Raw genomic sequence first — 24374 nt, forward strand, 5'->3', positions numbered from 1 at the left:
TGTTCTACTTCTCTCTTCGAAAAAAACTGCTGTCACAGTCAAGAGAATTCTCTCATAAAATCTTTAATGCATTTTGCCATGTCATATACAGAATAAACCCACAACACAGAGCCCATTTCCTGGCAAGTAAATCACGTATAAACCACAGGACATAAGATTTTAATGCCTTTGATTTAGCTTGCTGACAAAAACAAAATAAATATGAAAATGAGTCTCTTCTATGCCTGAAGTGAACAAATAAATAGGCCTGCTCAGAACACTGCAAGGTGTCCCATTCCTTCAACCACACATTTCCCCATGGGACAAAGCAAGATATATCTGGCCAGAAGGAAGAATCATATTTACAACTGCCTTGAAAGAATTTTAGAAGTTAGGACTGCAAGGTAAAATAGGAAACCTGAACTGTATTTCTATCAGCATTGTTCAAGCTATCTGACATGAGGTTAAAAGGACACAGTCAAGCTCCTGAATCCACACAGGTATCAATTACATCCAGCGTTTGTAGGAAGGCAATAAATGCAGCCAAAGCATCCTGGACTGGCATGGCATTTCATATGTTTATGAAATCTTTGTCTCTACTGACTACTTACCAAGAAATCTAAATAGCACACTGATACCTATGTGGTTTTATAAATCCCATCTCTTCAGAAACCTGCAATTTCAGTACTGATTTCAGACATCTGTCTAGTATTTATGACTTAACAACAAAAAAAAGCAAATAGTTAAAAATACTAAAAACACTAGTACTTAAAAAAAGTTCCTAGGATCTCATAAAGACAATTTGTTGTGAATCAACATTTGTTACAACACATCATGTGATTGTTCTCCCTCTGACTTCCTAATCTAATTCTGTGGTGGCAGTTTCTTGTTTTGCTTATATTTTTGCTAGAGAAAACAAAGCCAGAAGAAAGAACCTATACAGGTAAATTCCATTTTCTCAATGAACTACACAGATCAGCACCCACCATCACATCTCTAGTGTTCGGATACATATGCCAAACCTATTTTTGTGTGTAAACCAGCATGTCTATTAAAAAGCAAATATGAGAGGAACAATAGTAAAGGACTTACTCTGCTTTTCATTCATAATCAGTGTATCTATCCTATATTCAGGTTTTGGAAATAATTAGGTGACATATTATATGTACTTTAAAATGAAAAAATAAATAAATAAAGTACAAAAATAAAGATTTTGTACTCACAGTAAATATTCGCCTACCAGTCCGATCAAAAGTTACACAGTATACAGAAGATAAATGTCCTAAAATTCGCTTGTGCATCTTCATATGTTGATAGACTGCAGTTGGAACAAGGCGTTCAAGTCTGTATTTTCCATTTAGTTTTCTTGAAAACAGGGTATCCACTACCAAATGGGTAAAAGAAAAAAGAAGAGACACATTTATATTGCATTCATAAACTAAAATACTTGACAAGGATAGAAATTTTATTTTAACACTGGACCACCTGCACATATGAACAGCTTACTATAGTAATTCTCATTTTGCCCTAGTTAAAGAAAAATACATACAAAAGTAGCCTATGATACAGACATGGAAAAAGTATTGAACTGCAAGGCATAGTACAAAGATGCAATATAACTTCCAACTTTAAGTACCCAAATTCAGGAGTACTGAGGCAGCTTCCATGAAGAAATAATCTACCTCAAATATAAGAAGTGCAAAAGCTTCCACAAAGCTATTAACTGAACGTCAGCACACATTCAAATCTTCTCCAAGGCAACCTGCTTCTTGAGGTCTGCTCAAACATTTACCCATCACTTATAAGACCATTCATTTTTTAAGAATCCTGTTACCCACTACAGCTAAACAAACACACACAAAACCACCAAACAAATACACAAACGAATTCACCAAAACTTACAGAAATTTCTGATTTTGACTAACAAAACTTTGTTTCAAATAACTTGGTGATATTTTTCAAGTTTAAAAAGCCAACAAGTTCCAAGAGCAAGAATTCAGTTTAACAAAATGGAAATCTTCATCAAGAATGTCAATGAAGAAAATTAAGCTCACTGAAATTAATTTCAAACTGCTATTCATGGAATAACAAAAAAACAAAGTATAATACATCTCTGCATGGATACATAAACATTAGTCACACTCCATCCGTATCCTTATCAGACCAAAGAATGGCAATGGTGATACATTTTATAATCTACAGAAGGCAGGTAATATAACATACATACAAGGCAGGTAATATAATATTCACACACCAAATGGTGCTGGACGACTTAAAGAAATTTGGAAGGGACCACAGGCAGTCATCCAATCTAACCTCTCTGCTCAAGCAGTGTCATCCTAGAGCAGGTGGCACAGGACTGCACCTAGACAGTTCTTGAATGTCTCCGGTGAGGGAGACTCAACAACATCCCTGGGCAACCTGTTCCAGTGCATGGTCACCCATACAGGGAAGAAGTTCTTCCTCATATTCAAGTGGTACTTTCTGTACATCAGTTTCTGCCTGATCCCTCTTGTTCTATTGCTCAGCAGCACTGAGAAGAGTTTGGCTTCTTTCTCTTGGCACCCTCCCTTCTGATACAAACAGACATTGATATGGTCACCTCTAAGTTGCTGCTTCTCAAGGATGAGCAGGCCCAGCTCTCTCTCTCATATTTATCTCAGAGACACTTAATCCCTTAATCATCCTTATAGCCCTCCACTGGACCCACTCCAAGACCTCCATGTCTCTCTTATGCTGAGGAGCCCAGAACTGGACACAGCACTCCAGACTGAACTCATCAAGGTTGACTAGATCACTTCCCTTGACCTGCTGGAAATGGTCTTCCTAAGGCATCCCTGGATACCACTGGCCTTTTTGGCCACAAGGGCACTGCTGGCTCATGGACAACTTGCTCCCTAGTATCAACTGCAAAAGAGCTACAAAACCCTCACACCGCTCAGGTTTAGCCCAGACCAACGTAACAGTGGTTCATAAGCCAGCACAGGTCAAACTACATCAGATATGCCAATTTTTACAGTGGGATTGTAGCAACTTTGTAAGAACCACAAGCTTCTTGTGTTATAGCCAAGTCCATTAGCCTCAGGCCCTAATTCAAGGAATTTTTCCTAGTTCAAGAAGCTCTGTGAAGAAGTGGAATTATTAGCTGTAGAGCAAAGCACTTTTAGTCAAGGAGCAATTGCTATCTTAAGGCTCTACTATATCTTCACCCTTCCCTCATACCAGAAAAAGATGCAGTTGCATTTGCTTTATGACAAACTTTTCCCTTGCCAGTAGTCTACTGCAGAACAGCAAGAAACCAAGATTAGTTCAGGCACAAGATAAATCTAGTTTTGGTATCTCACAAATCATCCTACGTTTAAAACAAAAAAACCCTCAAAAAAAAAAACAAACAAAAAACAAAAAAAAAACAAGTACATACAAACAAACAAAATAAAGGTCTGTGTCCCAACAACCATAACACTACCTACACAGAAATTACCTTTTGTCTACTTTTAATGTAAGATGGATATGGTTTATGGATATCTCAATACCTTCAAATGAAACAATAGCTCACAAAAACTGAAAAAAGCTTAACTAAAATTTTTATTTGCAGAGATGTGTCAATGAAAAAAAACTGCAGGGGACTTTAGGATAAAACAACAAATTACTTTACAGAAGAATGCAATTTTTAATATACACCTGAATTTATAAAAAACTTCTGAAGTACTTGAAATCAACTTCAAGCTTGAGGGGGTTTATGGAAGCGAGTTTGGTTTTGGGGGATTTTCACTAACACTGCAGAAGATAATTTTAGCAGAACACAAGCCAGTATTTCTAAGAATGGTCTCACTGATGCCAATCAACAATGGGCAACTTACTACTAGTTCACATATCCCTGGGAAACTCAACAGGTGAAACACCCCTTGTTCAGTATCCACCTACCAGAGGATATAAAAGGGAACACTGTGACACTGGAAACAACACTGGAATCCATCTTACTGTTTAGCCTTAATCCAAACTTAGAACGTGAAAAAAAAAAAAAGGTTAAAAATAAAAGTAAGTGAATTAAAACGCAATTTGACATGAAAAAAAACCTCCATAGTATTATGAACTTACATTCCCTGGGAAGAATTTTTTTTTTACCAAGTTCATGCAATTAGCAGAGGGGAGGGGAAGAATCAATTTCCCACAGGTTTAAACACTATCTATAAGCACATAACTTTTAAGACTTCCCAAACTGGGGGGTAACTTCTGGTTATTTAAAATGGAATTCTCACATCTACCACTGTTTTTCAATATCCCTTTCATTTAACTACCTTTCTATTTACTCTTATCAACTTTGCTAAGTGCCAAGAATCTATCCTGATTTCTCTGACCAATTCCCACTATTTATTCCAAAGACCTGCAATCTTTGCTAGCACATTAGCTTTTTTCTCCCCTCCAGACTACAGATAAAAATCAAAAATACCTGTGTGAAAAATTCCTGCATTCAAACAATAAAATTGATTTGTCTTGTCCAAGCCAAGATGAGAAAGGTTACCCACTGTTCATAATAATGCCTTTGCACAAATTATAGGACCTTGGTTTTATAACAATTGTTACATCAACACTTGTCAAGTCTCTATGCTATTTAGCTAGATTTTAATGCATTTGGAAAACAATGAATTTAGAACTCTCTGTGACAGCAAGTCTAATCTTTCTCATTTTAGCACTTTTCTGTCTTTGGTTGGCCTCACACAAATGGGTATGAACAAAGCTGTTAATCACAGGAAGAATGACAAGGTATAAGTAGTTAAATGGTGCGGTGGGAGCCATAAATTCCATAAGGGAGTGAAGGAAGATTACACTTTATCCCAAGATGCATTAGAGAACACTGGTTGGGCCTTCCAGTGAGTCAACCACCTAAAAGGGAAGGGCTGTAAAGAAGAAAACAACAGAATAGATTGCATGCTCCTTGGCTGGAAGGGCACTGTGAAATGGACAACGCATTGAAAAAACTATCCAATGCCTGGCTGACCAAGGAAATTAACACTACCTTAGTTTTACATTCCCATCTTCTACTTACACATAAGGTCCTGTTTTAAAAATAAATAAATAAAATAGAAAACAGATTTAAAAACCAGATGTTACTAAGTGGTTGTTGCACAACACAGTATGATAAACTACCACTTCCTCCCAAATAATATTCTGGTTTCAAAATCAGAACCCTTCATACTTAATAATCAGTGAAAGCCAGTGTCTGAGAAAGCTGTGAATTTGTTGACATTTTGAAACTTTTTCACAAATTCTATCATTTTAAGTTGCTAACAATTGTTCCCTAACTGGTTCTAAATGAAATTAAGTGGCTTCTAGTTTTTAGTAACTGGGCTTATATTTATATAATATGACCAGCCTCAAATACTGAAATGGTCTACTACCACCCAGCCACTGAATGGCTGAGGTGGGAAGGAACCTATATAGAGGTCATCTATTCCAAGCCCCCTGCTCAAGTAGGGTCAGCTAGAGCAGGTTGCTCAGTGCTGCACCCAGTCCAGTTCAAGTCTCCAAGGATGGAGACTTAACAATCTCTCGGAGCAACCTGTGCCAGAGGTCTTGTCACCCCCAAAGCTGTTTTCCTATGTTTAAATTGAAGTTCCTCTATTTCAGTTTTGGTTCATGACCTCAGTCATGTCAGGATGCACCAATGCGAAGAGTCTGGCTTCATTTTCATCACATGCTCCAATTCAAGTATTTATAACCATTGATACCACCACCACCATCCTGCCCATGCCACACTTTCTCTATTCAAGGCTAAACAAGTCCAGGTCTCTTGGCTCCTCCTTGTATAACAGATACCTCAATTTCTTCATCACCTTTCTGGTCCTTTGAGAGACCAATTAACAGCTACGTTTACCAGTTAACAGACTCTCCATGTAGGTCTTTTCCTGAGGAGCTGGTTCCAGCACTCCAGGTGTGATCTTATTTGCACTGAGTAGAGGGGAAAGAACACCTGCAACCTAATGGCAATGCACTGCCTCCAGCAACCCAGGATGCTGCTTGGGTTTTGTGTGCAAGGTCACATTGTGTCTGACACATTCAGCACCAGGACAGCCAGGTAGTTTTCTCCACAGCTGCATTCCAGCAGTCAACCCCCAGTATCCACTGGTACATGAACTTATTCCTCCCCAGGGGCAGGACCTTTGCTCTTCTCTTTGTGAAACTTCATTAGATTCTTGTTGGCCTATTTTTCCACCCTGTCAAGGTCCTCCTCAATCATTCACTACTCCTGGATTTCAGTTGTTTGACAAACTTTTTGTTCCATCATCCAAGTTTTTAATGAAGATGTTGAACAATACTAGCTCTTGCACCAACCTCTGGAGTATACTGTTGGTGACTGGCTCTTGTGCCAGTCACTGGAATTCACTCTGCTGATCACAGCCCTTTGATCCCAGCAGTTCTGTTATCTCCAAGCCCCTCAGCTCCTTTAAAAGGCTATTGGGCTAGTCAGGCATGATTTCTCCTTCACAGATCAATTCCAATAACTCTTAACAATGTACCTGTCTTTTCCTACCTTGACCTCCAGAAATATTTGTTTCATCACCTGCCCAGGGACTGAGATGAGGAGGACCCACCTTTAATTCTATAAAGTCTCCTTCTCATCCTACTTCAGGTCCCTTTCCCCATTCAGCACAGTACAGGAACAGGACTACTGTTCCTCCTACTGCTGATAAAACCTGAAAAACTCTTCATGTGTTGATTCATATCCCTCCACCAGATTTATTGCCAGAAGAACTCCAACTTCCGTTACTGCAATATCACAGAATGGTTGAAGTTGGAAAGGACCTCAAAAATCATCCAGTCTAATCCTCCTTTGAAAGAAGGGGAAAATATTGCTCAGAATCTTTAATCTCTAGAATTTAAAAAAGCAAGTGGGGTAGAGAAAAAACTTGCCATTCTTGGCCCAAAGGCTCTAAATGTAAGAGCTTAAATTCCTTTTTTTCATAAGGGCCACTCAGGAATCTAAAATGCAACTTTGCTTTTTAAAATATTGTTTCTGCCGTCACAATTCACTGCTGCCAACGACCTTAATCTCAAAACCACACATCTCAAACCATCAAAAACACCTTATTTGTTTGGCATCCTGTGGAACAATGTAAAAATCAAACAAAGCTGATGGAAGTGAAGTGGTGGGAGTTTTCAGTGGAACTTACAAGAGTATAGATTTTCTCCCACTCAAAAGGCATGCAACAGGCATCAAATTAATGCCTCCAAAGTTTCAGAACTTCTCTCATTCGCATCCCAAACAGAACAGGCAGCTCAAAGAAAAGGAGAAATCTGTTAAAAGGATGATAAATTTGGGGGTCTGAAAGATATGGCAGTATTAGCCCTCTTTTTTTTTTTCACTTGGCTTTCTTTCTACTTTCTAATTTTACCAAAATGATCCATTCTATCTCCTTATTTACATGGTCTTATCCCTGAATACGGAATATGTCTTAAAGATGGGGGATTGTAATCTGCCTTATCCACTAGCCTGTGATAAATCAAATTCAAGTTTGTATCACATATAGGTTACATTTTTAAAACGCATACACAATCTTTCATTGTCTTCCTTTCTGGAATTGTATTTAACTAATGGAAGTTCTGTTCTGAAAACCAGAATCCAACTTCATCGCCCTTCCAGACATACAAAAATAGAACCAGATTCAGAAGAATCCTGGAAGGATACCCAAAGGATATAATTCACTTACAACTCTTACCCTTATTGAATCAAGTTTCATTAACTTAAGAGGCTAGACAGGCCTCTAATGAATACCACAGAATTCAGAGTTGTTAAAAATAATAGTAGAGACTGCTAGACAACTCCTTTCACTCTCCAAGACAGTAAGACTGAATGTATCAAGCATTCAGTTTGGTGCTGTTTAAAGTTTTTTTCCTCTCTTCTTCAAAGACTTCCAAGACAAAAAAAAAAAAAAAAAAAAAAAAAAAAAAAAAAAAAAAACACCAAAAAACAACAACCCAGCTTGAGCTGGCTTCTAACTTCTACCATTCCTCTGTTCAGCTTTTGAACTCTATACAGTATTCCAAGTCTCCTGACTTAGACATGACTGTCAACAAAGTAAAATGATTAAGCTTGCTATGTTATCAAGCCAAAACTTGTCTCTAGTCAAATCATGAAGGTAAAAGAATATCAGCTCCTAACTGGAGGATTTCTGAAAACACCAAAATTCTATATGCACCTCAAACTTCACCTACAATATTCATTTGCTTGATGAAAGCAACTGCCAATCCTTCCCAATTCAGAGTGGTAAGAGGTGAGATATTTCAAGCAGCAGAAAGCAAAAACAAATGAAAGCTACACAATCTTTCAAACTTCCCTGACTTCAGTAATACCCCACTTGCTTTCACTATATAATTCCATTGGTACTTTACTCAAAGTTCCATGACTTCTACCGCTTATTTATTCTTGCACACTAACAAGTCATGTATTTTAGTATAATTCACTCTAGACTTGACTAAACATGTCCAATAAGATGTTACTTTTACACAGCTCTTTTAATAGAAATGTAGTCTTTTATTTTCTTCCTATAGTTAACAGAATAATAGAGTCGCACAAAGTACTGGGAAGCTAAGTTTTAGGCCTAAAGTATTTACTGTATTTCTAAAAATAGACATTTACACTGCTTTCAGAACCTGGCATTCTCTTTACAGCCAAAAAACCAGTACCACTTAATAAACATACTGAAAAAAGTGTAAAATGCTTCAGAACTTTTCTTGAGATCGATTACTCTGCAAAACTGTGAAATACTGTTTTGGAAGACAGATATTTTTGCTGGTCAGGAAAAAAATCTTCTTTGTTTGGGGCAAACAGCCAGTCTCATTCAGATCCTCACATCCAAGTGGCCAGCTTTCCCAAGAGTTCTGAGCTCAAAGCTCTCAAAGATTTATGCTTAGTTTCATTCCTTTTTCAGCAGCTCCCAAATATTACTGAAAAAGAGCTCTTTTTCTGCATCCACAAAAATGAGACCTTTAACAAAACAAATTAGCATATGACTTACCTGCTTTTGTTCTTTATTAAGCACTTCAACTTTTTTATAAGCTATATTGCACAAGTAAGCCCAACTGGACAAAGACTATTCGATATTCAAGTTTTACTTTTCATCATGTTCTACAGATACTCTGTTGTTTTCAGGAGAAATATGTATTTGTACAGATCTATTTTAATTGGTATAATCCAGCTACTTACAAGGCAGGTGGCATAACATACACAAAAATGATTCTAAATAATACTCCATCAGCATCATACCTGCATTAATTCATCAGGCTACGAAATAAATTAACGACTTTGTACATTCACTGAAATGTAAGTTAAGTTTTCCTGGACAACACAGAAGAATTTCAGTGTCTTTGTTCCTGTTCCTCAAACATTAGTAGGTTATCTACCTGAAATACATACAGCCTGAAGAATAATAGGTTCTAACTTTTCTTTTTTTAACACAGAATGTAGTCTTCCCAGGGGAAAACTGGAAGTTATTTAAGGAAACAGAAAAAAAATTCTAATTCAATTTATAAAAGAAGTGTTATTCAAGTTCCTTATTTCATTGAGAGTTCAGAGTGGATAGAATAAGATACATCAAAAGTAAATGCCTTAGCATACAGCTCTGAACCAAATACCCCAAAAATCCAAATACACTTCACAGTTGAAAACATTCAGTTACCAGCACTTATATGAATGTTTGGAAAAGGAAATTACTGGTCATGAAAAAAGTGGTATTTGAAATAACTGTAATTTTGCAAACATTCAGTGCTCTGCAAAAGGTTCAATAAAAATAACATTTATTTGGAAAGCCTGACTTGTTCTTCTCTAAAAGGAATCTGAAAGTTATTTTTCTTAACATTTTATTTCACTACCACAGCAGCTCTACAGCTTTCTTTGAACTTCAGCTACCATGGATCTCATCCACTGATCTTTTTCCCTTTAAAAAGTATGCACCAGCTACCGTACACTGTAAGCTACAGTATGACATAAAACAGTCCTCAATCATTCTGATCCCTCCAACATGTTTTAAAATTTCTTCACAAGGAAAGCTAAGCAACCACTTAGCTATTACAAACAAATCTTAGCTATTAAAAAGCTCAGTCCTACAGTCACCTTGCAAAAAATAGCCCAAGATTTTCCAAGATTATTATCATCAAGCTATTGCAGCACCACTCAAGAAGGGAATTTTCTAACCAGAAACCAGCATTTTCTCCTACATACCTAGAGCACATCACAGAAAATGCCCTCCAAGTGAATACAAAACTAGTGGCTCTAAACAAAACCACATTGAATGATGCAGGTGCTACATTAGGGCTCAAGTGAACCACTTCTGATCAATACACATACCAGCGGACGAGTTCTTAAAGCTCAGCTCTAAACAGCAAGCAAAACCACATCATCACCCTACAGTCCAAGCATCTAGAGAAATATCATGGAAAGCATGTAACTTGTGATTTAAAATGGAAATGCTACGAGGACACTAAACATTCTTCAATCTACCAAGTCAAAATTGGCTGTGCTGAACCTGAGAGCTTAGCTATAGCATGGTTCTCCTTCAGCTGTTGGGAGAGAACTATAATTCTCTGGATTAAGTGTAATGGTGTGTATTTTGAGATTTGATTTTGAGCTCCTTCAACTGAAGAAAAAATACAAACAGCCCAAATTAACCTCTCTTGATTTTACATTTTTTACATATTATGTGTATCTATTTAAATTCATTAAAAACTTAAAGGCTACCAAAAGCCTCCAAAAGGAGTTTAAAGATTGAAGAATTGCCATGCCAAGGTACCACATTAAAAAAAGTCTCTCTTCCTAATAGTGTCTGCCTACATATTTATATTGTAATACTATATATAGTGTATGTAAATATATTTTTTCACATACTTTGTTATATATTAGTTTCCCAATGTATCTGCAAGTCTTCTCTTTTTTTTGCCAAGACAGAAACCTTTGTCTTCGCAGCAGCAGCTGCACCTGATCCAGAGCCAATCAACTGGATATTCTCTGCCCACTCTCATCCAACACTGCACATCTATCTGCAACTACCATTTTAGTAAAAAAAAACCAGTCCTTTTCTGGTGTAATCCACACGGACAATTTGGTCTTAATCATTCTCCCTTCAGTGGACATCAATAGAGAAAGATGAAAAGACGCCAGTGATACTGCTCATTTTTCTATACATGAAAAAAAAAGAGAAAGGGTGCTCCTTAAACAATCTTCTAAAATATCACATCTTGATCCTTCTAGCAACTAAACAAATGGGTATCTTTGTTCTTAAAACATGAAAGCTAACAAACATTTCAGTGACCATGTGAGAGCTTAAAAATAAAAACTGGAATACCTCTGACCTCCAGCTTTCAATTTTTCAACAGTACAGACAGTACATGCATCCTTCATGATACAGCACAGCAGAGAAAGCTAAAGGACAGCTACAGAATTAGTGAATGGACCAGAAAGCAAAAATAATAACTTCTACAAGACTCAAATTTTTCCAAAGGAAACCATTACCAGTCTAGACAACTGACTTTTCCTAACAACAGGTGTAGGCCTTGCTGCCCTATAATACTAATTATTTATCTACTGGCAGCCTTATTATATCTTTAATAAAGAGTTTTGTTTGTATGTAGTCATTGTTTAAATACATTTTATTCAATTTCATACTTCAAAGACAAAATTAGCTTCAGAGAAAATTTTACAATAAATAAAGAAACACAGCATCTTAATAAAAACACTAGAAGTAAGGTATGTGACACTAACAAGGGCAAATATAAACAGAACTACTATTTATCTCTCACCATCATAATAATCAATCACCCTGAAAGTTAGGTATTAAAATGGCAGTGCCAGAATAAAATTGACTTACCTATACTAGGTGGACTGCCATAATTTACAGGGGACTCTGGAGGTCTTCCACAATGTAATGCAGCAAGAGCAGACCCCTTCCATACAACATGTTTGCAACCTGTTTGTTAAAAATCACACCAAAAAATAAAGACAAATGAGCTTTTTCATGCAAAACCACAGGAAAGGTATGAAATACCAAGAACTCTCAAAATTCTCATGAGATTTTCATACTTTTGTTTGTACGAAGCAAAGACTGTCTGCCAGCCCCTAATAATGTCTGTACTCCAGGGACACTTTGTGGAATTTCTTGCTCTAGAAGCGGTCCAAGTCGATGGCATATTTGAAGCAGGTGGTCAGGTGCCAAGTGTCTGTAGTATTTCACCTATTACATCAAAGAGCAAACAGAACATTTGAGAAAGAATACAATATTTTTGATGTATTACTGGTTTAATCTTTCCCCCCCAGACTGCTACACAAATTCATAACAAAATTATAGGATATTAAAGGATAAAAAGAAATAATGACCTTTAAGTACAATAATTCATTCCAGCTGGTCCTAATTAATTCTTCTATTCAACAAATGCCACTTTGTACAGAGAACTGTTGGTATTTACTACTTTCTGACTTCAAGGCACAATTGGTCATACACTAATAAGCTCCCTTATAACCACAGTAAAAAAGTGTAAAGTATATAGTCAATATTACATTTAAGTAGTGGCGTGGTCAATTCAAGTTACTGTAAGATAAAGATGAGACAAAGATTGTAAAGACAGGAACATTTACTCCTTTCAAAAATTACAAATAACAAATAAATAACATAGCTTTGCAAAAGAAAATGCAAAAACATTCTGCCTCAATTTACCTAAGTTAAAACACCGTGAAACTTTACAACTGGCTTGATTTATTTTACATCTAAAGCTTTTAAACAAAAATGTTGGCTTAAGTAATTCAACTTTTAAATTGGTATATGTCTTCCCTATTGCGTCTATAAACATGACAAGTTTTTGCAACAGGTCATAATTACACAGTACAAAAACAAGCACCTATTATCAGCAACATAATTTCTCACCACTTGATAATAAGCCACCTTTAATGACTGCCAGATAAAAACAGTTTATTCTTTTGAACTACCATAATTCTAGATCAGAGAACTGTCTTAAATAACAAGGGGGGAAAATGCTTTTGAAATGTATGTGACAACAATAAAAAATCCTACTAACATAAGACTTTTGAAGAAATAGCATTTTTAAAATGCAAAAGCTATTGTCAATTCAGACTATAACAAAAACAAATTAAAATCATAAATTAAGAGGGAGAATAGACTCAATCTTTCCAATTTCTGCAATTATTGTATAGAATTTGGTATGTAGTTGTTTAGTCTTTCATACAGCCTGAAATACATCTTCACAGTTTTACTTCACAGAAGAGGGGAAAAAACAGCAAAATACGGAAGAAAAAGCTTGTGATGTTTTGTTATTCTGTAATTAGAGGAAGTCTTGACTGACACTTAGGCAGAATTATGCTTCTGTATTACACCCAATTAACAGAATATACCTCATTCTGCATCAGATGTGCTCCTATCTTGCCGACACACCACAATCGTTTAATGTACTCCAGTAGTTTGATAACAAAGAGTGCTGATGTGTGAAACTGAGGTTCTGGAAAAACCTTGCTTACACCAGTAATTCCCACAACTATGACAATCTCCTAGTGAAGGAGGGAAAGTTTTCTCTCTCCTGTCTTGGTCTAACATTGGCCAGTAGCTCAGCCTTCTGCAGACACTTGCTCATTCTCACTGCAGTGGAATGGTGGAGAAAATCAGATGGGTAAAAGAGAAAAAAACTTGTGGATTGAGATAAAAACAGTTGAATAAGTAAAGCAAAAACTGCACAGCAAGTAAGGCAAAGTAAGAATTCATTTACTACTCCCATCAGCAAGCAAATGTTTAGCTGCTTCCTGGAAAGAGGGGTTTTTCTTCTGTGGATTATATTACGTTTGTAGAAAGCTTTGCAGGCTGTCTGAATTTAGCTGCCTAGAAGTTAAATAACTTGCAAAATTTACACAAGTGAAAAAAGTTTTCTTCAAAAAATATTAAAAATTATATTTTACTTAAATAAAATTGCAGCTCTTTATAAAGATCAGTTAATTTTAAATTGCTAAATTCAATGTCATCAGACAGCACACAGAAGTGTGGCAAAAATTATTCAGAATTATGCTAAGAAAAATTAATAAGAATAGCAAATCAACATGCACTTTTCTGCTTAAAGAAACAATCAGTCAAAATACATGCATGACAGCTCTACAATACCTAAATAGCCATAAGAAGTTATGAAGCTGTATACACTTTTGCCATCAACAGCCCTGATCCATTTCCTTAGCTTTTGTTCTTCTCTCTCCTATCAAAAGGAGCACAAAAGCTTAACAGTGTTCTTTGCTTAATTCTATCTGAAACCAGAATTTAAATCTGCAGAATCTGAATTCATCTCTCAAAGATTAATAACTACTGAGTTTTTTTGTTCAACCATGAATAACACAACTAAATACACAATACAGTTGCCATTTTATCCTGCTCAAGACCCTACAGTTTTACACATCCTAAGAAATGCACAAAATCTAAAGTAAATGAAATAAATCATCTCTGACACATTCCAAAACTACAGCAAGCTGACATCTTGAGTCATATTTCTCATGATTTGTCATCAGCCATGTGTTCACTTTTTATTTTAGCAGAAATTAGGTAGGCTCAATTCCTCTTGCAGTTTTAGAGCAAATGTTTTGATAAGAGGTATCTGTCTGATTTGTTCCTGATCATCTGTATTAAAGATCTCAATATATACCGTACACCCACACTACAGTCTCTTCTCATTTAAGTCCATTTGTGTGAAAAGAGCTATTTATGACACATTATGCAGTAGTTGTGTGATGCTTCTTCACAGTATTTGTCTAAGTAATCATAGTTCACTACTAAGCAGTATTTGCAGCGGCTCATTAACAAACTGATTCAACAATACTTAGCGAGCTGTAGGCTTTGCCAAAACAGAAGTGGCATTGCCCGTTTAAACACTTGTCAGTACCAGGAAGTTTATAGAGCTATTTCATGAACCATGCACAGTCAATATTCGGCTCTCATTTTCCTCCATAAAGCTAAAATACACACAAGAAACTTAAATAAAAAGGTAGGTTTCATTTCTCTGTAAAATCAGATAGGAAAACTTATTTAATTGAAGTCTTTATTTGGACTGATTTATTTTTCCTTTTCTTCTACAAACAAATAAAATGGGGAACTTGAATAACTTATTAAAAACAGGATATTAATTTTCTCCAGGTGACATCATTTCTTCATTAAAAAATGTTTTATCTACTCCAACTGCCTGACTACTTCAGGGCTGACCAAAAGTTAAAGTACAGTGTTAGGGGCACTGGCCAAACGCCTCAGCCAGCAACAGGCTTGGGGCTTTGACTGTCTCTCTGGGAAATCTGTTCCAGTGCTGTATGTGTGAGTATTATGTTGGAAGTCACTAATTAAAAAACTGTAAGAGAAATTCACCCAATTTCTCCCTTTTAAAAAAGGAAAAATGAGAATTGCAGAAAAGATAACCACAACCTGGTAGCAACAAATCAAGACAGGACAAGATAAGTTTATTTACTACATTAAACTAAAATTATTCAGATTGTTCCATGGTGCAGCCTACCAGAAAACAACTCTTGCACTGACAAACTGCAAAAAGAACCTAGAATCAACAAAAATATACCTACAACACAGAAAAATCCACATCCAGAGTACTTTCAAGTCAGATTACTGAGACAAAACAAAATAAATAAATTTTTGTTTTAATGGTAACTTTAGAAGCTTTGTCAGAAACAGAAAAGCTCAAGACAAGACAGAATGAAATTTGAAATTAATAGAATAAAAGAATACAATAAAATCTGGGTTGATATCAATCTCTTGATTCCAAGAGAGAAAGGAAAGCAAAAAGAAAAAAATAACAGATGTACAAGTATTTAAAATTCATACAGCTCTAAATGAAAGTGAAAACTGGACTCTACAAACAGGAATTTTTAAAGTATATGCCAAAACTGTGATGTCAAACAGCATAAAAAGCACAGGATTTTTTCTCTGCCAGGCTCTGCTGAAATTCTAGCTGTTTTTCTTTCTCGCCCTATTAGACTTACTTCAATGTCTAATTCTGTCTGTTCTCCCAAAAGAAATGCATAGGAAATGTGTTTTTAAGGTAAAATAATAAACCCTCCTTTTATTCTCACAGCCTTTTCACATAAGTTAACACTTCTTAACTATTACTGTAACATAAATTAAACTCTGTTAGCAAGTACAAAATTTTCAGATCTTAAAGCATAAATATTATTTTCTAGAAAATCAGAAGCAGCATTACCCTCAAACTTCTCCCTTTACCGACTACCCCCCAACTTCATCTATTCCAAACAAGCTGCACAGGAATGCACAAAATGCAGCCACACACCTATCTGAACTAAGGTACAAATATTTATCATCTTTGAAATAGACCTAAGTGCTTATATTTTCATTCTGCATGACTCTGCAGCATAATTCAGCATCAGAATCACAATGAATGAAACAAAAGAATTGTGATTTGTCCTAGAGTCCTTAGTTAAATTTGCAATACATAATGCAGTTATTCACCATCAGTGTTTTAGACATCAAATGAAATATGACCTTATTCTAGTGTTCCAAATACTCTGCACACTGAAACACTCACTCAAAAAATTGTTAGTTTCCCCCCTCACCCTGCTAACAGTCAATATGTTCAACTACCAGGTTGGCTGTAAATATGTTTCAGGAAAACACATTTCCACACAAGGACATTTAACAAACAAAACCTGTGTCAGTCAGCTACCTATATTCAAAGATGTGAAAGCTCAGTCTTACTAACACCAGCAGCTCTCCCACTTCAACTACCCTCCTATGTAACATATTACCCAAAACCAGCCCCAGACTGAATTACAGTAATTATTGTATTATATCAGATCATCAATCTGATAGAGTACCGTGTACCACCAGCCACTGCATTATCACTTTAAAATTAGGAACTGCAACGAAATGCAAGTAGTTTTCTCCAAAGAATTCTCATTTCTCATTCCCTTTTTTCTTTTTTTTAGGGGGGAGGTGGGGGATGGTCTGGGGAGACAGGACAGAGACAACCAACAAGGGAGGGAGAGCCATTTTCCCCAAAACATATTTATTTCTTGTATACTTTCTAATTCTGTTTGAGCTAAAACTATACTAATCTTTAACCACTATTTCCCATCAGAATGGCTATTATTTTACTATGAGATTACTCTTTCTCTAATTAAATACACCTATATGAAACCAGCCATCCCAAGAACACATTATTTTTTCAACTATTTAATGCTTTTAATAAGTGTGAGGCCAGAGCAGATAAACTCAAGCCTTAGTATAAACAGTGTACCACAAGCTTACCACATGAGAAGGTGTAAGCAGAGGCAGCATTTTTTGCCTTATGGACTAAGATGTTCAGCTATGCCTGTTACTGTTAAATTACCTGTAGCTATTTGCCTTTCTTAAACTTACTCCTAATGTTTTGTGGGTTTTGTTGGGTTTAGGTTTTTTTTAACAAAAGTTACAATTTAGAAACTTGATACTCCACTTCATCCCATCTCTCAACAGTGTTTCTTAGTCCCAGTTTGAAAGAACTAGCACAAAACAGTTGGCTTGGCCAATTCTCTTGATTATCTGTGGAACAAACAAATGTGTGGTGCTACCCACAACAAACAAGTGTTTCCCTATATCAAAATATAATAGTTTGAACAGAGAGGTTTTAGCATCACCCAAGTTCTCAACTATGGGAATAGTCTATAGGGCAGAAGCGCTTGTCTTTCAGAACTCAGAGGAGATAATTTAAGTTGATATATGTCCAACAGAAACACTGTTAATGAGACCAAAAATCTGGCTAAGGATAACAATCAGAATACTTCAGTTTCCTTAGCCATAGCGCCAAGTTTTTCAGAACACCTTCCAAAATACTGTATAGACTGTCCCCAAAATACTGTTAATAAAATCTAGGTGATAATGCGGCTCTCTGATTCAACTCAATTTTGCACCCTATTTCTTTGAATATTTTTACAGAACAAGCTTACTTTCCTAAAGAAATAAACCACTTATTATCTGTTATTAAGAAACAATTTCTAAATAGTAACCACAATTCTGCCTAGAAGGCTTAACTACTACATGAACAAAGAAACACAGTATCAATGTACTTAGTGCCCCGGTCCCACGGATACTCTTTGTAACTTCAGGTAGTTTTGCACCACAAAGAAAGAACAGCGGAATGGCCTGAAAAAAGTGTTTTGTAATTTTCAATTTAAATCATATTTAATTATTGTGGGCTGGAGAAGAGAAAGGCACAAATGTCAGCAAAACAATCATCAGCAGAGTTCCTGAGACCAAGACATACTGCCTATTAAACATATTGGGCCATCCAATTTGGTAGAAAGCCACAGCTTTTCCCCTCCTCAACCACCAGCACCACCGTGAATAAAATTCTAATTCAACAGAGAAAATGACAATTAGATTAATATTCTGGATAAGAAAATTTACACAATAGTTGTGATCATCTACACTATGATGCTTGTACCATAGAAGCCCTTAAAAAAAAAAAAAAAAAACAAAAAACAAAAAACACAAAACACACACACACAAAAAAACCCCCCACAACATTCCCTATGGTAGCTCTAAATTGTGGAAGTGAATCTCAACAGTTGGTTTCATTCAGATTAAGTCTGCTTTGCTCCCAAAAGAAGCAACTGGAACACATTCTCCAACCCCTCCACACCCACTCCTATCATCTCCCTCATGGTGGTGGCAAGACCCATGGTGTAGCACACAAAAAGAGCTGAGCCATCTTAAAATTACTGTTCATTTTTCAGACAGGTCAGCTGCCTCATCAAACTAACCACACATTTGGATGCGCACTCGTGTCTACACAAAGGATGCAGCAGAAATGCACAGCTTTCATCCACAGCATACAATTAGAGCAGCTACACCCATAGGGAAACTGCAACGCGGAAAAAAACAATTACCCCGGAGTCAAATGATGCACCAAAGCTTGCATGTGTAACAAAGGCCCTAACAGAGATGATGAAAAGCTTAAAAATGTAACGTAACACTTAAACATCTTATCCTCTACGTCTGAACAATTCACACCGCTGTCTTGCTCTGCTGTTAAATGAGCTGCTAACTCTTAAAATTTCTCAGTTTCTGTCCCCCATAGTGAGAAAAGCTCAATCTTTCAAAAGAGAGAAAAGAAGCTATCCTACAATTTGCAAGTTTTCACAACAAAAGCAAAACATCCTGAGATCTGTTACTGAAGATCTGTTACCCATCATCCTTGGTAGACCTACGCTGAAAGCAGCCTACCAAGGACTCAATTCTCACACGGCCTTAGGTTATTGCACAAATAGAAATCTCAATACTGGCAATATTAGAATGAGATCAACACTCTGAAATAAGAGCCTACACTATCAAAGCCATATTCAAGTTATTTATTTTACCACACATGCCGACTCTAGAAAAATACAAAACAGAAATACTGAAATTCAAGAAAAATCATTTAAGAACGTAATGCAAGTATAATAGCATTTCTAAACTCATGTATTTGCCTGTAGCATCACAAGCATCCACAGCATGGTATTAGCTTATTTAAGAAAATGAAACATTTACTTTCACTGGCCAAACAGAAAAATGAAAGTAACTTGCAAGAAGAAAATTGCCCCAGATTTAACATTATTTACACAAATTAAGTAACAGAAATAAAACACCTAGGGCCGTGATTTCCAGTCTAATAACACAAAGTTAACTCAAATAAAAATTCCTAAATAAATGCTTTCAAATGAGGACCAAATCAGAAATATCATAATCTCTTGAAAATATATTCATATATATTAAAGGCATTATTTTTCAAAAATATAAGTATAATAAAAGGCATGATTTTGTACACAACAAAAAAGAAGCTTGGGATAAAATTTCATCCCAGTTACACAGAGCCATTATTCCTTCCCAGAGTAAAAATCAGACATCTAGCACTAGATTTACTGGTAATTTTATTTTTTAGCCTTTTATCCCTTCAGACCTCTCTACAAAGTTTAGTGAAAGCTTAGGGCATTCATGTCTGAGAAAAGGTATTAAAACATGGCAAAATGTGCCATGTTGAGAAGGAACAGTTGGCATCTTAACGCTGGAAAAATTGAAAAAAAAAAAAAAGAAACAACGTTAGTTCAACCATTCTCTATCTCAAAAGCTAAGAATCCTTTGGTTTGAGACAAGTAAGTTTTTGTTTAATGAAAGAGGACAGAGAGAAAAACTCTTCTTTTAAACAAAATTTAACTGTCATGCTGCAAATACACTTCCGTGCCAGCTTTCACATGCCTAAAATGTCAAGTAAGACAAAGTTCACATAGCTTTGACAACTAAGGCAAGAACAAATACAGGATGGAGGGAAGCATCCAGAACAAAGTAACCAATTGCACACACACCCCCCAAAATCTAGGTAGGGAAAAGGTGGGAAAGCACTTAGAAATGTTTATTAATAAGTCTAAGGAAACTTTGTTATGAACAGAAGACTAGGAAAAGAGAAAGTCAGCATCACCTCTCTGAATGTAAGTATCCAGCATCAAAGTCCGAGTTTTGAGGAAGTACATCTTATGTCATTACATACCTACTCTGACTAAACTGGCATTTACCTGCACTCCATAAAGAAAAGACGTTTCTTGGAAAGGGTCTGAATGAACTTACTTCTCACCAACTCTTCTTACTTTAAACTTTAAAATGTCTTTTTTCCTCACTTTTCCCTTCTTCACATCCTTTTATACTCTGACTATATAGAAGAAACTCAAATCCATGCTACACTACGACTGTACCTCCAAGTCTTTATAATTTATAGGATAAAAGAGAAAGGTTATCAATAAGTTTTACCAAGCAACTCCTTGAAGTGGCTAAAACAGCCTCACAACCTTACAAATAAATAAGCAAATAAGAATAGCATAATATATCATGCTCTTTGAAATTCCCAGTTGAGTTTCTTCATATTTGATTTCAAGAAAGTTAAAAAGTACTGGTAGGCATTCTTATGTTTTCCACAAGTTAATTGCTGTCAACTCTTCCACACCATACACATGAAAATGCCTGTGGCCAATGCAACTCTTGCTAAAGATAAAAAGCAATGCTGTAAGTAAACCTGTTCTAACTACAATAAATACATATGCTTCATACTATAACATTTGTTACAGAATGTAAAAAATGCATACGGCAACAGTCTTTGATGATCAGAGGCATCACAAATGGAAATGGTTCTGTCTCCTTTTGTGTAAGTTCAAAAGTTCTCAACATATCTATGTTTCAGAAGTACTGGAGCTCAGAACTACTACAAGCAACCAGCAAGAGAAATCTCTCTTTGATGAGCATCATAAACAGAGCTCAGTCTTTCTCTTAAATTGTTTTCAGGAATTCAGAGACTAAATTATACAATAGTGTACCTGCAATGAAAACAATACTAGCAACAAGTCGCTAACAGACAATTCAGACACCTTAATTGCCATTTTCCCAAGTGCTGCAATTAACAACATGTTAGGGAAAAAAAAATCCAGGCCCCTCTCTGCTAGCCAGAGCTACATCGCTGAGAGTAACACTTTGTTTTATTACTGATCTAACCTGAGATGAAAAGCACACACAAGGAAACCTTAAAAAAGAACAAACCAAAAATCCTCCACTCGAGTCACATTTGTGATGTGACCCCGGCAAGCCCGGTTACTCCCAGGCACCAGCCACACGGTATATAAAAAACTCCACGCCACATAACGCCCCTCGCCGGCGGGGCTCGCCCGGGGGCAGCCGGCGGGCCCCTCGGCCCGGCGCGGTGCCGGCGCGGAGCGCGGCCGGGAGCGCGGCCGGCGGCCATTGTGTGCGCGCGCGCGGGCAGGCGGCGCACAGCGCCCCCGCACGGCCGCGCGCGCCCCGGCACCCGCCGCCGCTGGCCCCGCCCCGCCCGGCGCCGCGCCGCGCGCGCGGCTGCGGCGCCCGCCCGCACCGCGTCCGTGACGTCGCGGAGCGAGCGCGGCCGGGCCCGGCGTGCGCGTTGTTATTGACCCCGCTCGGGCGGGCAGCGGCCGGACCCCGGCCCGAGCGCGCCCCGGGACTCTGACAGGGGGCGCAGGGAGGGACAGAGGCTGTCATAAAAATCTAAATAGAAAAAAACATAAATTCCAAAGTTTTGTTGCTTTTTTTTTTTTCTCCTAAGTTGCTGCCCTTTTTTTTTTTTTTTTTTTTTTTTTTTTTGCGGGAAATTCAATTTTTTTACCGGGCTGCTCAGAGAGACTGAGGGAGGGGGAAAAACAACTTTGCCCGCCGCAGCGCTCTCTCCCGTTACCAGCGCCTGCTCCTCTTACCAGGTTCTCGTAGCTCCGGGGATGCTCCTTGCCCGTCCAGTCCGTGCGCTTGGGCAGCAGCTGAGGGAGGGAAGAGAGGGCGCCCCGTGAGCGGCTCCCTCCTCCCCCGAGGAGCCCACCGGCAGCGCCCGGGATGGGGCGGGGGAAGCGGGAGAGCGAGGGAAGGGGGAGGGAGGCCGCAGGCGGGGCGAGTGCCGGGTGCACGGCGCCGCTCTTACCTCTTTCTCCGCCACTTCTCGGATCAGGACCTGCAGCAACAACAAAAGCGAGGCGTGAGAAAATGTTTCAAAAAGAGAGAAAAAGGGAGAAGGAGGACGAGGCGGCCAGTGCGCCGCCCGATCAGCCGCCCTGCCCGGCCGCCCCTTCCCCACCAGGCCCGGCGGCGCCATCCATCCATCCCTCCATCCATCCATCCCTCCATCCCCTACCTGAGCCGCTTGCTGGCATGGTCCGTCCTCCAAAAAGCGAGCGATGAGGAAGTAGAGCTCTGCGGGGAGAGGAGAGGCCGTCAGGGCTGGAGTTCGCCTCTTTTCTGCGGGCTTCCCTTTCTTCCCCCTGCCCGCCGCCCCTCTCCGGCTCCCCTGGCCACCACTCACCCGCTCGCAGCTCCGCCGTGTGCCGGCTGCCGCCGTCCCCGGACATGGCGAGGCGAAAACCGGGGAGGGGAGGGGGGGAAAGGGGGAGAAGGGGGGTTGCCCGGGCCGCGCTCCCGCGGCAGCGTCGGGTCCCAGCGAAATGCGCCCGCCCGGTCGCTGTCACTGCTCGTTCACCGGGGAGAGTCTCGGCTCCACCATTCAACCCACGGGCAGCAGCAGCAGCAGGAGGAGGAGGAAACAACAACTCGCAGCCGCCCGCCGCCAACGCCGCCGCCGTCGCCAGCCAGCCAGCGCGAACGAGCGCGATCCCTCCGCCAGGAGAAAGAGTCCCCTCCTCCTCCGCGCCCCCTCCTCAGCCCCCACGGCCCCGCGCGCCGCCCCTTCCCCCCGCGCCCCCCCAGGTCCCCGGCGCTGCCTGGCGGGGGTGGCCAGGCAGGGCAGGAAGGGGGGACCCAAGGCTCTCCTGACCCCGGCTACCGCCCCGCTGCCGCGGCGGCCCCCAGCGCTGTCCGGCGCTGGAGGGGAGAGAGGGGCGAGCGCTACGCGTTTATTAGCGGGAAGGCGGGCGGGCTGTGGCAGAAGATGTCGGCGGGGTGGGCGGGAAGGCGGCGGGCGGGCGGCTGAAAGGCGCTTTCTCTGCGCGGTGCCGGCGCGCGGAGGGATACGACGCACGGGGAGGAGGGGCTGCGGCGGCGGGGCAGCGGCGACTCGCGGCGGCGGCGCTGGAAGTTCCCGAGTTCCAGCGTCGCAAGAATGGGAAGCAAGCGAAGCCAAAATGCCCCCGGGGAGCGCGGCCCCGCTGGGGAGGCTCGGCACTTCCACACCCGCGCCTCGCGGCTCCCTCGGAGCCAGCCAGGGACCTCGGGGCGCTGCCGGGGGCTTTGGCATCTGCGCGTAAGTGCCACAGTGTCACGCGTTGTTGGTTCTTATTCTTGCAACATCGCGCCCGGGTTCCTGCCGTGGGTCTGGAGCGGGGGGAAATCCCAGCGAGCCCCCAGCAGCCACAAAGGCGCCTTTCTGCGTTGTTCGGCGGGGCTGCCCAGGCGGTTCCGCCTGGAGGGTGAAGGGCTCGCAGGGCGCTCGCTTTGAGAACTTCCCTTAAAAAAAAAAAAAAAAAAAAAAACCAAAACAACCAAACAAACCCGACAGCTGATAACGATTCTATTCATTCCTCTTGCCGCCAAGCAGATCAGGCATGCGGGACTGACGAATCTTCTGCCTTCCAGGAGCGATGGATAAGAGGAGTGTTGTCCACGGCAGGACGAGCATGGATGGTGATGCCTGCAACCTATGGCTGAGCTGGAGGTAAAGCACGAGCGGATCGATAATCTACCGAAGGTTCCTGAAAGGCTGCAACATTGTACGGGCCCGGTTAGCGGTTAAATCATTTCTTTATTTAATGTTGGCTACCGTGAGGATACTGAATAAAACCTTCTGGTTTGTGCTGTAACTGTTTCTTTGCTGCTTACAGGCAAAAGAAAATAAAAACCAAGCCGGTGTCCGCTGATAATTAGCTTTTTTTA

General features: G+C 39.5%; 1 protein-coding gene across 4 annotated transcripts in view; it reads right to left on the reverse strand.

Annotated features, from left to right (window-relative positions):
• Nucleotides 1–23172, reverse strand: part of PHIP (pleckstrin homology domain interacting protein) — a 106681-nt gene extending 83509 nt beyond the window's left edge. The window contains exons 1-7 of one of the 4 annotated variants that reach the window (XR_010997079.1): nucleotides 22852–23172; nucleotides 22684–22742; nucleotides 22474–22503; nucleotides 22256–22315; nucleotides 12053–12203; nucleotides 11841–11939; nucleotides 1203–1363 (exon numbers count right to left, since the gene is read on the reverse strand). Coding sequence is in view for 2 of the 4 variants with exons in the window: in XM_068183898.1 (XP_068039999.1) it covers nucleotides 1203–1363; nucleotides 11841–11939; nucleotides 12053–12203; nucleotides 22256–22315; nucleotides 22474–22503; nucleotides 22684–22742; nucleotides 22852–22897 (606 nt within the window). In the remaining 2 variants the exon portion in view is untranslated. Of the gene's footprint in view, nucleotides 1–1202; nucleotides 1364–11840; nucleotides 11940–12052; nucleotides 12204–22255; nucleotides 22316–22473; nucleotides 22504–22683; nucleotides 22743–22851 lie in introns of those variants that run through there. The other 3 variants (XM_068183898.1, XM_068183897.1, XM_068183899.1) reach the window with 3 other exon arrangements.
• Nucleotides 23173–24374: the final 1202 nt, after the last annotated feature.

Source organism: Anomalospiza imberbis, chromosome 3 (genome assembly GCF_031753505.1).
Source record: "Anomalospiza imberbis isolate Cuckoo-Finch-1a 21T00152 chromosome 3, ASM3175350v1, whole genome shotgun sequence".
NCBI classification, from domain to species: domain Eukaryota; kingdom Metazoa; phylum Chordata; class Aves; order Passeriformes; family Viduidae; genus Anomalospiza; species Anomalospiza imberbis.